Source organism: Fusarium redolens (assembly GCF_020744475.1).
Source record: "Fusarium redolens strain MPI-CAGE-AT-0023 chromosome Unknown BKA55scaffold_1, whole genome shotgun sequence".
NCBI lineage: Eukaryota > Fungi > Ascomycota > Sordariomycetes > Hypocreales > Nectriaceae > Fusarium > Fusarium redolens.
This window is the reverse complement of record NW_025763664.1, coordinates 4,376,981-4,391,397: the sequence shown is the minus strand read 5'-3', so window position 1 is coordinate 4,391,397 and position 14,417 is coordinate 4,376,981. Positions and strand designations below refer to the sequence as shown.

At 48.8% G+C, this 14,417-nt stretch overlaps 3 protein-coding genes across 3 annotated transcripts; 1 reads left to right on the top strand and 2 right to left on the bottom strand.

Moving 5' to 3' along the window:
• Positions 1 to 71: 71 nt before the first annotated feature.
• Positions 72 to 3,187, top strand: BKA55DRAFT_683445 (SNF2 family N-terminal domain-containing protein; the record flags this gene model as incomplete). Its single annotated transcript, XM_046198507.1, has 2 exons — positions 72 to 1,971; positions 2,022 to 3,187. The coding sequence occupies 2 exons, from the start codon at positions 72 to 74 to the stop codon at positions 3,185 to 3,187; spliced, it is 3,066 nt and encodes a 1,021-aa protein (XP_046057151.1).
• A 1,955-nt stretch (positions 3,188 to 5,142) lies between these two features.
• Positions 5,143 to 5,895, bottom strand: BKA55DRAFT_683444 (uncharacterized protein; the record flags this gene model as incomplete). Its single annotated transcript, XM_046198506.1, has 1 exon — positions 5,143 to 5,895. The coding sequence occupies one exon, from the start codon at positions 5,893 to 5,895 to the stop codon at positions 5,143 to 5,145; it is 753 nt and encodes a 250-aa protein (XP_046057150.1).
• A 5,859-nt stretch (positions 5,896 to 11,754) lies between these two features.
• On the bottom strand, positions 11,755 to 14,009 carry BKA55DRAFT_683443 (uncharacterized protein; the record flags this gene model as incomplete). The annotated part of the gene is made up of 2 exons (XM_046198505.1): positions 11,755 to 12,002; positions 12,056 to 14,009. The coding sequence occupies 2 exons, from the start codon at positions 14,007 to 14,009 to the stop codon at positions 11,755 to 11,757; spliced, it is 2,202 nt and encodes a 733-aa protein (XP_046057149.1).
• Positions 14,010 to 14,417: the final 408 nt, after the last annotated feature.

The window sequence follows — 14,417 nt, the reverse complement described above, 5'->3', positions numbered from 1 at the left end:
AAAGCACTGCTAGCCTTGATTCTTACTCCTATTGTTTCGTATGCCCATAATAATTCTCACCTACAATCACAATGGCACGAAGCTCTTCACCCTTGCCAATCCGGCATTCAAACGCTCTACCTCGCACCCCATCGCTCGCTCGCAATACAATAACCATTGACGATGCCGATGAAATAACGGATACAATTCCCTGCTCTCCATCTGCCTTTTTTCGAGACCGAGATACTACAACAACACAGCCAACGCAAGTCCTTCAGAATCCTGGACTTGCTCCCATGCGAAGCTCTTCTCCTGCAAGCAGTATTATTGAAGTTCCTGCGTCCTCGCCCTTTCAACAACCTAAGAAGCATACACCTCTTGGTAATAGACTTGCCCCTGCCGGCACCTTTTTCCGCCCTCCACAGCGACCTCCTCCTGCGATGACCAACAAGCGACCAGCCGTTGAGCCTATTAATCTCATCTCCGACGATGAGGACGACCTCACACCTCCCCGTGGCGATATTCGACCGACAACGTTTAAGGCACAGATTTCGGCATTCGCATACAATCCCGAATCAGAAAGCTCGGAAAGGGTCATCAAGAATAAACTCCGGCAGATTTATGATGTTTACGGAGATAGAGTGCCCTCGCACAAGGCCAAGGAAGCTTTGAGTGCGTGCAAAAATGATCTCACAGAAGCACTGAATTATCTTGGACGACAAATGCGTCAGCCCAAACAGCCGGCTCCCATCCCTAAACCTGGCAGACGTCTGGTTAGCAAGGCGGCTCTCCAATCATCAGCAGCAGCTAGCCGGGCCGGCTCTCGCTCACTGTCTCGCACGGCATCCCCCAGCCCTGTGAAGAAACCCCGACGACGACTAGTACAAGGTCTCCGAAAGCCCTCAATCCCTTCGTCTCCAGCATTCCCTTCCTCCCCCCCGGCCCATGCCTCAAGCGACGATCCACTAATTATTGACCTTGTCGACGATGGGAAGGAGGATACGTATCAGGCTGAGGCATCGCCAGAGCCTTTGGACGATGAGGATGACCGGGTGCTGACATGTCTCAACACAAGCACTGTTCAAGAACTAGCGGCTATGACAGGCATGAAAGAAGAGCAACTTGCTTGTATGATCGAGAAGCGACCATTTGATGACATTTCGAAGGCTAGGCGTGTCACCGTCGGTAAAAAGCCTGGCGCCCGAAAGGCTTCCAAAGTCAGCATTGGAGAGAATGTTGTGGAGGCTGTCGAAGTTTTTATCGATGCAGTTGCCGCGATCGACAATGTTGTTGGCAAGTGTGACCGCGATGCAAAAGATATCAAGCAGCAGCTTGATACCTGGGATATCGATACATTTGGGCATAGTAAGCGAGAGCGAAGCCAAAACTCAGACGATCTCCCCCCAACTCCTACAAGCATCAGCGCGCCCAGATACGTGCGCCCGCCTATTGCCCATCAGCCCAAGTACATGGATGGGCATTGCCAAATGAAACCTTTCCAGCTTGTAGGCCTGAATTGGATGTCCCTCCTCTACAAGTTTAACATAGGCTGTATCCTCGCCGATGAGATGGGACTGGGTAAGACTTGTCAAGTCATTTCACTCATGTGCCACCTTGTTCAGGAGTACGAGGAAAGCAAAGACGGAAAACGAACCCGGCCTTGGCCCAATCTCATTGTCGTTCCCCCAAGTACCTACAAGAACTGGCTTGGAGAATTTGAGAAGTTTGCTCCAGGCCTTTCAGTGATCGGATACCGAGGTTCCCAGGCAGAGCGAGCAGAGATCGCATATGAGATCGAACATGAGCCCGAAGCCTTTCACGTCGTGCTTGCAACATACTCTCAGATCAACAACGACGCGGACATTGAGGCTATGCAGTCTATTCGACTGCACACTGCCATTTTTGACGAAGGCCACAAGATGAAAAACCCTGAGACTAAGATTTACAAAGATCTTCGCCGTATTCCAGCATCATGGAAGATGCTCCTAACAGGTATGTTGCTTTTAGTCTTCTCAATGGGCGGTTTTACTAACGCTGTCTAGGAACCCCTGTTCAGAACAACTTGTTGGAGATGACTTCACTCCTCAACTTCATAAACCCCAATATTTTCAACGGTTGTATGCAACACATTCAGTACATCTTTAGCCAAAAGGTCACTATCAGGGACGTTTCAAACGGTGCTTTTCTGTACAGTGAACGTGTCAAGAGAGCCAGAACAATCTTGGAACCGTTCATTCTTCAGCGTCGAAAAGACCAAGTTTTGTCAGATATGCCTCCCAAGATCTGCAATGTCGTCCGCTGCGACATGGACGAGAACCAAAAACAAGTGTATGCCGAGTACGAAGAGATGTTCAAGCTTGAGCCTTCCAAGCGCGCCACAAAAGTCCGCGGCCGTGGAAATGACCAGAACAATTGCTGGATGCAGCTTCGCAAGGCAGCACTTCATCCGCTCCTTTTCAGGCGGCATTTTGATGACAAGAAAGTTGAGAAGATGGCTCGAATCCTTATGGATAGTGTCTCTCAGGATGACCTCCGTCAACCCGACATTAAGCATCTAATCCAAGAACTCAAGGACTCTTCAGATTTTGGACTTCACCTCTGGTGTCGTGACTACCCAGGCCTTCTCGGAAAGTTCGACATCCCTCCGGAGACCGAGATGGACAGCGGAAAGGTGAAGAAACTCCTTGAGCTCATCAACCAGTATCAGGAGAACGGTGACCGAGTCCTTGTGTTCAGCAAATTTTCTCGTGTCATTGAGCTGCTGCAGGAAGTGCTCGCTCAGCTGAATATTCAGCATCGAGTCTTGATGGGGAGCACCAATGTTGTGGAGAGACAGACGCTGATTGACGAGTTCAATGATGACCCTGATATTCCAGTGTTCTTACTCACAACCGGAGCAGGTGGCACAGGTATCAACCTTACGGCTGCCAACAAGGTCATCATCTTTGACCAATCGGATAACCCTCAAGATGACATCCAGGCCGAGAACAGAGCTCATCGTCTTGGTCAGAAACGTGACGTCGAAATCATTCGACTTATCGCTTCCAATACTATAGAGGAGCTCATCTACAAAGCTTGTCAGAAAAAAATCGAGCTTGCAAACAAGGTCACTGGTGCTGTAACTGACGAAGATCCCGGTGTGACAGAGCAGACCCTCGAGACAGAGGTCCGCAAGATGCTCATGGAGGAACAAATGACGCCTCCTTAGGAAGGAGGAATGTTCTCCTGAGCAATTGTCCAAGACCCCACGCCTTTACCTACACATTCACATATTGTGTCACTTTTTTTTTTTTTCCTCAACGATCTATCCTCATGGTAAGAACTTCATTCTCTGCGCTGCATAGCAGAGCGGCTTGTGTATCAACCTCGTTGGCTTTACATTGCGTTTTACGATTTGCTTGAACGGTTCATGCCCTGTTTTCCTCCGAGCGTCGTAACCCCCGTTGGTGGCGGTATCGTGTCTCGAGGAACAGCGGGGTTTTTTTTTTCAGCGCTATCTATAGAGGGTTGTACGGTTTACTCATAATAATTTTACGAAATTAATGGCATGGCAGGAAGCAAGGGGTGTATAAGACGGATTGCTACAGAATTTAGAGCTCATGGTATGCTAAGGTATCGCCATGATTACTCATAAGACCATAGATAGAAAACATCAGAGCATAACGGATGCTCCAGGAGATTAAATGAAATTCATGTCACATGAAACTGCACTATCTTTGCATTAGATAGATTGATTAACTTGATTTCATTAAACAAACTCTCATAAAAGGAGAATATCTAATTTCCATTCCATATCAACAATAAACAATACTTATGGCGTTACCCAGCAACAGTTGCAACCCCCCGTCCCGGCCCGTCGCCGCCCGTCGCCGCCCGTCCCTTCCCCGGGTCCAGGCGCACGCTAAAGGCGAGAGATCGAACAACGGAAGACGGATGGAAGGCGAGAATGAACAGACCCTGAAGTCACCTACCTAATGTGCAATAAAATCCACACACTCCACCTCGTGATGACTACTTATATACGTACGTTTGTTAGAGGAAATGGAGAGACTCCGACTAAGGTGTAAATTAATTATCACAAGCTATGAGTTTTTGTGATGATTTATGGAAATCCTTCCAAGCCCGTCATCAGTGTTTTCAATCAACCCGTCTGCTGGTTATCTTCCTGGCGTGTATGTCTTTCCCATGCCACCAAACTGTCTGACTCGACAATACAGTCCAAGCGCGGAATTTAACTCTTACTTCTTGGTGTGAAACGTACAAACGGACTTACGATGATGGAAATTGGGACAAGTACCAAATTTCATGTATATTGATGCCCGATTCGATGGTCTGTTCGTGATTTCCGGAGAGACCGTGCGCCTAGTCCATGAGGAATGCGGGATGGGCGATAGGCGACGCACGATGTACCATGGAGGGACAAACATGCGGGTGCAGAATGAGCTGAACAGATATTCTTAATGAGCTGGCCCAGCTTGCCCGTTCCCCAGTACCTGAACATCGATCTCGTACAATTCATTTGGACCTGTAATTTTTTGATAAGATTTCTTCATAATCCAGCCACAACGATAGTATTGGAACAATATGTGGAGGCTGGCGGACGCAATATTGAACCCTGATGGAGACCGTGATGGTGTCTAGGTGAGGCAAGAAAACTTAGTACCTCTATCCTAAATGACAAAAAGACTTAGGTAAAGTCAGTATAGATTTGGTAGACCTTGGACTATTTATTTTTGGTACCATATCTAAAGGTCAGAAGTTTTCTTGCTCCCTGAGGGGTGTCCAAGAACCTTGTGGTCAAATTCAGTGTGATCAAGAGTAGCGAGGATGCACAGGGGACACCAGAAGGCAAGATTAGGTGAAATGTGGAACTTTTGACGTTCCATTGTAGATTCTTGATATCTATAGTGCCAAGTTCCAATCCTTGGTCCAAAAAAGCAAATGTGAAACTTAATAGACGCACGCAATTTACGCGTGGGGATATCATTACAAAACGTGAAAGAAAATATCTAACTCCAAGGGCAGCCCATTGCCCATGTTATGTCCTGTAGGCCTCTTTTCTTTGTGCTCGCTACCGATGCTGTTCGGCCGAGACTTGCGCTAAAGATCAAATGTATAAATGATGTACGAGTGAAGATTCTGCTAGATCCGATTGATGTCGCTTCAATGACCTGGTCGCGACTTGAGACCGATGTCACCATTGAGCAATAGCGTCTTCCAGCGGCGGTCGACAGCATGGCGATCGCGGCCGAGATTTCGTGCGCAATCTTGCCATTCTGCCTTTGACAACCTAAGCTTCTCTAGTACAATTTCAATAAGGACACGATCGTCCTCGGCGCTCCAGTCCTCTTCGTCGGAGGAATCTTCCTCTCCAAGAAGATGACCACCTTGTCGAAGATGCATGTTGTGGAAGTCGGAACGGTCGAGGCCGAGAGGCAGCTGCTCGGGAGCAATGCGTGTGCGCTTTGGCGTTGAGGGCGCGACTTGCTTGATTGAGCGGCGCGATGCTGACTCGCTGCCAGACTCGCTTGCTGATGAATACCGTTCCGCCTCCTCGTCGGTAGCACGGCGCCTCTTGTTAATAGCACGCGGTGCCGCACGCTTGGTAACCTTCTTAGGACCGACTGGCTCGCGGGGTTGTGGGCGTGGACGGAGGCGCAGCTTCAGAGGAGGAGCTGCATGGGCGAGTGGTGGAGTTGGTAACTGAGCGAGCGAAGGAGTCGGGCGAGCATTGGTGGTAATGGGCGCAGGAGTTGATAGTAGTGATTGGAGTGAGCGACAGGTGGTCATGATATTGGAAAAGGATGCGTGCGATGAGAAAGCCGGGGGGCTGGCAGGAGGAGAGAAAAGAGAAGGTTGCAGTCGAGAGTGAGTTGAGTGCGACGCATCGCAAGGCAGCGCGGATGGGAGAAGCATGGTAGCGAGTTTCGATTCTTTGGTTTTAAATGATAAGATGCGAAATGTGATCGCGGCGACTGTTGTTTGTGCAAAGGGCGAAGCGGTGGTTGGCGTGTGGTGCGATTGCGACTGGGATAGACGACGCGGCCAGGCGCAAAGGTATAGCGGGCAGTTTCTCGACGATGCTTGTAAGTGCGCGCGCGAGATGGGAAGGTGAGGATCGAGTCGATGAGAGATGAAGAGGTTGCGATGCGACTATTAAAAATAGCAAGAATGCAAAAGATCTGGTGCTTGTCTGTTTGTGTTTGTGTTGATGTTGTTGTAGGGAGAAACTGAGTCTGTTGTCGGAGTGAAGAGCAGGAAATGCGGTGGTTGTGGTGGGAATTGGAATGAACGGGGGGTTGGTCAGGCAAGTGGCATTGGAATGGGATGGGAAGGGGCAGGGGACGCAGTGGCCTAATATGGATCTGGATGAGGTGTGGTGTGGAAGTGGACGAGAAGGACCTTGGACCGGGGTCAGAGAAGGAGGGTCCCAGGTCCCACCTACCATTGGGGTCATTTGGTGAAGCCGCGCACCCAGAGGAAGGAGCCACCAGCAGGCGTCAAGTACCCTCCGGGCCTGTCTCAGGGTGCAGATACAGTGCAGACGCCCAGCAACGTGGACCCTCCCGTGAGTTTGGAGTCGGTTCGCGCCCGTTTTAGCGGCAGCGGTAAAGTTAACTTGCCTATTAGCAGGTACCAAGTGACTGTACTTTGTTGCCTGTCGTACTGTATCACCGGTAAGGGTCAAGGACCCCGTGCACCACCTGATCGCCAATACCCAGGACAAATGTTCTTTGACGAAGTATTTTGGGCTTAGAAAGCCCACATAGAACCCCCCCGAGCACTCCGTCTCCAGGTGTTGGGAATCAATCGGACATGGACAGGACAAGGGTGTTGCAGGGGCAGGTAGGTGCACGTATGTGCCTCTGGCAACGCAAATACTGATCGCTGCTTCCGGGTAGTCACGATGGATTTTTATAACGGGTGTCTGACTACTGGCAGAGAAGGAACGAAAGACCCATGTATCTCGCACATGATACATGTTTCTTTGCAGATGAGGTATATGTTCTGCATGTAAATCCTCGCTAAAGCAGTGCACTGTACGGAATCGACCAAGCGTTGGTGGGTGTCCAGTTGGACGATGGCACTTGAGACATCCTGGGCAGCCTCGATCTTTGTCTCAGCACACACTCTTCTTGCCCAGAAGCATCAGGACATTTCCATGACACGGCACGAGATGACATGCGTTTTATTTCTTTCCTTTCTGACAAACTTTTAATTTTACATGTGTGTTTGTCAAGAGATATCATACTCCGCATTGGAGATAATACTATTGAATAATGCATCCCTCTCTACAACCCTTCAGCTTCAAGATCAATACAACAATGGTGCCATAGGGTAGAAAGTAGACTCCCTTCTTGATAACCCTTCATCTGTCCCGTCTATTGGAGAGGTTATTGCCTTTCGCAACGTCGTTTCAACCGTTCTGACATCAACCGCCCTGCATATTCGTCCCCATGTTTCTCCCTCTGTTTGACCAAAAAGCAATAAACCTTCATCCATCCCTTCTTTATGATCATGCACGAAATAACCAGGTCACCCAAGACAAGCAGACGTAGATCATTTTCCACAGCAGCTGAACATCTGCTGCAGCGTTTATGCTCGTGCCCGTCAGGAACCCGAGAGGTGAATAAAAAGAAACGAGCAAATCTGTACACATCTCCACAATCATACGACAATGCCAATCTTCCCGTCTCTCCTAAGTTCTACCCGCACCGGAATACGACACAGGCTTAGTTCCCTACCATTACCTGGAGCTTTCGTTTTTATCCCATTTTCATCTTGCTACTATCTCTCATTACCAGGCTCCGGCCGATGACCGCAGATGTACAACAATCAAATGGATTAACACGGCAATTTCACCGTCATATTTCGCCAGTGTCCAAGTCAATGACACATGGCGAGTAGACCACCAACACATTTCGCTTCCTTGTTTAACTTGAGTCCTCTCTCCCGCAATAATTCCCTCTGGTTTGAAGAACTGACTAGTATTCCTAGGTCCTCTAGAACCATCACCCGCCCTCGATGTCCGGTTCGGGCTCGATGCCCTACCTGACTCAAGACATTAAGCTACTGTATTGTACGCATCGCACACATACAACTTAACTTGCAAGGGTCCAATGCAACCAGGCACACCAGTTAGAGATTTTTGTGTGCTACTGCGTACTAACTTAGTTTCTTGACTTGAAAAAATTGACCTGTATGCATCGGGCAACATTGGTTAATCCTAAACCAGGCGCAGGCCGTGTATAACTTCGCTTGTCAAGTTGACACAGACAATTCCGACAAGTCGCGCTTGTTCATCCACACAAGAATAAGTTTGTTGCGATATTGCTACTTTGTGCTACACCTCACGGTCGGTTGATCCAGCAGACCAAGCTGAATCAATAAGGTAGTTCGTGAGAGCAACATTGATGCACCCCAGTGACACAAGAATCTGTCTAATGTATGTCTAGTTCAAAAACTCTCCGCTGACGCACCAGTCGTGAAGGGATATTGGTACCTCATCGCTAGCTACCTTGCCTTGGCTGGTGGGAGCGAGCCGTCGCGGCACGGGCTAGGACCATCCCATGGTTCCCATCTCATCCATACCCTTCCATTCCTTTGCCGTACCGTTCGCTTCCACGTTGATGTGCTGCAGGGTCCTGTGTTGTTAGAGCTCCCGAATGACGATAGAAGGCCTGCCAGACTGTATCATGTCTGTGGCACCAATTCATTCATTCCTTGATTTCTGTTCCTTGATATGCGCACACTTTCGTCTACCTTCCACTACACCCGCTTCTCCCATTCTACAACAACCCAGCAAACGGTGGGATCAGCTTCATGTGTCGAACAGTGGGTGTGTGTGTCTGCGTGACCTTTTCTTGTTACCTCCTTTACAGGTGAGTCGGTGAGGTCATGCTCCGTTTCAAACCCTACCGCTCTTTGTTCTTTTCACTTCTCACCCGCTTTGGGAAGAAGCAGGGAACGCGCGATTTGTTGGCTACCTTACCTTAAAGCACATTAGATAGGCACAGACTTGTGCACTGTGACCCCCGAAGTGCGAAGTTGTCTTCACACCTAAGTCAGTTGGCTTATGACGATGCAAATGGTTGCAAAACAATTAATTACTCGATCGCCAATGAATATTCGATCTCCTTGATCGAGATCTTGGGAGTCTCCTCTTTTTGAAGTTGCACCATCTGTACAGTTCTTCCCCTCCCCCATCATTGTTCCAATGCTTCACAATAAGTTAAGTCTATCCGCAGGATGCAGATATACAGGAAAATGGACACCTGATCATGCTGCGTTCTTTGCCAGGTCATTCACCGCCTGTTTACAACGCATGCCTCTTATTCTCTCTGCCATTGGCCCTATAGCGCAGTCTTGCTCTTCCATCGTCGCGCGATTACCGCACAAGGCGCGAGGGAGACGCGTATGAAGTCAGTTAAAACGCGTTAATTGAGACATGCATGATCCCTGATCTCGACCAATAGAAGAATACGGAAAGATGGGTATGAGTGGGGAAACAGCGCAACCACTTCCGAGCATGGTCAGTGCGTACAGAGTACATGAAGTACCTGTTGGGCTCGACATGGGGGGTCACATACAGTGCCGTAGTAAATTCCCTTACGGCCTTACCCTGGAACCAGGAATGACCCGCAAACCTTTGTCTTTCACTTCTGTAACTAGAACGACGTCAATGATAAATCGTTGGAAGGTTGGCAATAAATATTCCTGTGTGCTTCACGGACCACATTGCGTCACAAACACTTCCTTCTCCCTCAGCTACTGACATATCCGGCTTCCGAAACGTGGATAACTCGAGCTGGATGGTATCACTTCGTCTTACATGAGCCCCCTTTGAAGGGAACACAATTCAAGACAAGTCAAGCTAATACGTAGAATATGCCTCACACTTACAGTTATTACCATCTCAGACGGTCAATCTGGGCAACCAAGTATAACAATTACCAGACTTTATCCATATATCAGTGTGAGTGGCATCTCAGACCTTCGGCCCCATTATTCCCGCCCTTCAGTCACGATGACTTCTATCTTCCCTTGTCCAGACTCATCATACAACTAAAATGCCCTGATCAGATAAAAGAGAGACATGTAAACACACCAGACGCGTCTAAGGTGATACAGTAAACAGATCAATAACCCCTCAATTCAGCTCTCTGTCTCAACATCAAGACCCTCCCTGCCCTCGATCGAGCCAGTGGGGAAAAGGAGAGGGGTTCCTTTGTTCATAGACATCTTATTTTCTCTCCCTCGTGATGAAATTGCTTTTCTTTGTTAACGCATCATATGGAGATCTGTATGTTCCTGACTAGTGACGGGCTTCCCGAGTTCTGGGGTGAGATGCAAGTGAAGTGACCAAAGAACTAACTAACCCCTGTAAACTTCTTTGTCAAGGTATTTGTCGAATAGATATCTAAGTATAGAGTCTAAACTTGTTCGGATTATACGATGCTTCTCTCGTATAACGTTTGCTGAGCTCAGAACTCAGAGGACACTGTTTACCACAAGGCCGGCTACTGGTAGCTAGCTCATGTAGAAAACCCGGAAACTTATCATCAACCATCATCACTGATCAATGAACTCAAGTATAAGTGTCCACTCATTGAACTAATGCTCAGCATCACCCCTGTCTACCACTCATAGGTCTGTGCCACAACACCTTATCGTTGCTTTGATACCAAATCGTCTCTCTATATCCCATCCCTTGCATATTGTTTCGAGTTTTGTAGGGTGGTAGTCAGGTAGATGGTTGGTTTTCCATATAACATCCGATTAACTCGTCAAAACAAGAGAAACCAAAGCAATGACTTACAGTTACTTTGATAATAAAAGCACTATAAGAGTAAAAACCAATAATAAAGAATCATAAAGAGTTTATCAGATGCTAGAATTACTATATAGGTATGCCTTTAATGAACTTTGCTAACGTAACCTACCCTAGACCTGAACATTCTCCATAAACTTTCCCGCAAGAACCCCTTGCATGTGTATATCGAGGGAGCTTTACACCACGATGCCTCCGTTGAAGACTAACTGACCTTAAGGGAGTCCTATGAGGATACATCGTTTTTGCGTTGAAAAGCTGTTAGAGCGGTTGCCAGCCCAAGTAAGCCCGAAGTAACCATATGTATTGACAAATTCAAAAGGACAACGAGTAAAGGTCAGGTTGGTATCATGGCCTTCATTCATGGCAGGCACTGTATTACTATATCATGATTATATCCAAGTCGCGTCTCCTGCGAACGCCAATCACAAGATGATATATATCATCAACCCACCCCACAGTCTCACTACGCTCTCGATGTCAGATGCTGGGACCCCCTAGTTCAATAGGTTCCACCGCAGATACAAGGATAATCATACCAAAACGATCCCAGTCGAGCTGATGAATCACAAAACCGTCAGATTACATCTCCTCATGCTATGCTGCTGCTCGAGATCAGGCTCCCCCTTTTGATTATAAAAACACGATTCCAACAAGTGAACATCCGTGCCAAACAAGAGTAGCGACGGAAATAATGATAAAAAGGCGCCGTCAAGCGTATCGTCCAAAATAGAAAATTTGGGCTATGCGAGACATGATGTATACCAAAATGGAAAAAGGAAAATAACGGCGCTGAATGAACTTGTCGTTACTGCTGACAAACAACAGCATAACGGAAGGCGGTAGTTATGTCGTTTGCCTTTTCATAAAGGAAGCGTAGTCGTCGTTGATTAGTTATGCTCTTCATATTAAACCCAGAGCAGGCTGTCACTCGCTCACTGCCATCACATAACGATGCAGTCCTTATCGTCTTTGGCGTTTTTCTGCATCTTGCCGTTTCGTGGAGGGGCGACCTCCATGGGAGTACCCTGGCCGCTGACAGCTGCTTGGATGATGGCTAACCGTTGCTTGGCTCGCTCTTCACCAGCATCGGCAGCTTTGACGTACCAGACATTGGCTTCCAAAACGTCACGTCGACATCCGATGCCCATCTCCGTAAAGTAGCCGACGGCGTACTGTGCCTTCACGAAGCCTGCACCATGTTTAGCTACCTCATCGTTTAGACCACATCAACAAAACACTCACCTAAGTCGGCTGATCGACGCGCCCACTCATAAGCCTCCTCCTCATCCTTTTCAAGGATCGGGGGGGCGCCAACCATGTACCACGCACACAATCCCATCATGGCACCGGCGTGCCCTCTTTCAGCAGCACCAGTATAGAAGTGAACGCTGAGAGCCGGATCACGAGGGCAATTAAGCAGGCCGTGCTCATAAGCATCACCCAGTCGATAATTAGCCTCAGGGTGGCCCAATTCCGCAGCCTGAGTAAAGAGCTCGGCAGCGTGAATATCGTCCTTGAAAATATCTGCACCGTACCCATTCTCATATAAGCAACCAAGCTGATACGGTGCAGAGTTGTACTGAGTATCGGCCGCCTCAGCAGCTAACTTCATCCACTTAATTCCTTCTCGGTAGCGCTTTTCTCCAAGATCGCCAGATAGACAGGCCTTACCCAAACGTGTCATGGCGCCAGGATGGCGCTTCGAAGCAGCTGTACGCAAGAATTGTACCGCCTTGGCAGGGTCTTTCCGGCAACCCCAACCAAATTCATAGCATAGTGCGGTTCGGTAACCAGATTCAGCGTGGCCGTGCTTCGCAGCCAAAACAAACAGAGGGAAAGCGGAATTATAGTCTTCCTTACCCTTGTTGAAGAGCCCAGAAGCAAACCCATCTGCGAGATAGTATTGCGCAAAGGGGTATCCGGCACTGGCAAGACGCTGTAGGATTTGTCGGGCTTCACGAACCAGTTCTTGCGGGCTTGACACAGAACCTTCGGCAGTTGGGCTGTCACGACCCTTTTGAGGTTTGGGGCTGTTCTTGCGTGCCTTAGGTTCCGAAAAGTCCAGGCCTTGCTCCTGAGCTGTTGAAATCAAGAATATAGCGAATGAGTACTGAATTGAAGAGTCATTTGTCTTTTTGACGTTGGCACGGTACATGTCCAGAGTCTTTTGTGTACTGAGAAGAGACGCATTGTTACCGATAACAGTTCGAAGATTAGAGTTATCAGGTGTCAACGGCGCCGGAGCTTGCTGAGGATAAGGCGCATGAAGCAACTCGGCATATGTCGACATTCTGACATCGGGAGATTTACGTGAACCGCCTGGCATAAGACCCGGAGAGCGGCCACGCGAATCAGAATAGACAGAATACGAAGATGGTGGCCGAGGCAATGAAGTCCTCATATGGCTACCCGAGTTCGGAGTAAGATGGCGGCCGATGTTTGAAGCACTCTCAGCCAGATCAGAAGCTGACGAGTTTCTGGCCTCTGCATTGGGAACGCTTGTTGGGAATTCCTTCTGATGATGGTACTGAAACAGAGGCACAGGCTGGGCCTCGGGCATATTTCCTTCAATGATGGAGCTCTCAGGGGAGTCGCCGATCGTCTGGCCCTCAACATTCTCATTCATTCCTGACAAAGAGCTTGCGCTTGTCGTTGCCGAAGATTCTATAGAGATTTGCTGCGGGTTCGTGCTCGCAGTTTCATTCGATTCACGACTGTTGCGGTACTGATCCTGATTGCGAACTCTGTCCGTTGGAGTTGTCTTGGTGGACTCGGCGATATTTGTTCTTTCAAGCTGCGGCCCGGAGCCCCCTTCAGCCACGCGGGAGTCATCTTGAAACTCGGGAAAGCTCCTTGGCTCTGACCTCAGACCATGGGGAGGAGGAGGGGGAGGAGCAGTTTCTGGGGGCGAAGGCAGCGGAAGGAGAGTGCGATCGACTAATTCTCCTCTCAACATTGGCTTCTGAGTATATTCGACATCGGCGTTTGAGGGCTGAACCCAATTCTCCTGTTGAAAGTTTACGCGGACGGGCGAGACTGGTCCGTTGCGCAGTCTTGGGCCTTCAGATTCATCGAGATGAGGTATGCGAACAGGGCTACGACGAGAAGCACTGGTCGGTCTCGAAGAGGGTTTCGACGATTCGTTGTAGTTCAACGGTGTCGCGGTAGGAGGCGGTGAAGTATTGACTGCTGCCATGATAAAACGATGGTGAGGCTTTGGCAATGCCGAAGCAGCCAAGCGCAAGTTTGGGTATATTCCAGAACGAGTGTCGAAATAGAGGCGGAGTTCGATAACCTGGCAAGCGCGCAGTACTCGGCGACCGTGGTATATCTAAGATCACGAAGGACCGAACGGGCTGAGAACAATTCTGGACACGCTGAAGGAAACACGAGGCGACGGAAGATAGCGACCGTGGAGGAGAAGCGGTTGTAGTCTGTAGTCAGTGACAGACGGCCACTTTAGCGCAACGTATGGAGTGGATGCTGCACGAAGGATATTTGAGTATGGATCCGAAACGCCGCGATACAGCGGAGACAAGGGGTAGCCAGGCAAACAGAGGATAGATCAGCGAGCGACAAGGGGGGTGGTCGGAGAAACGATAGT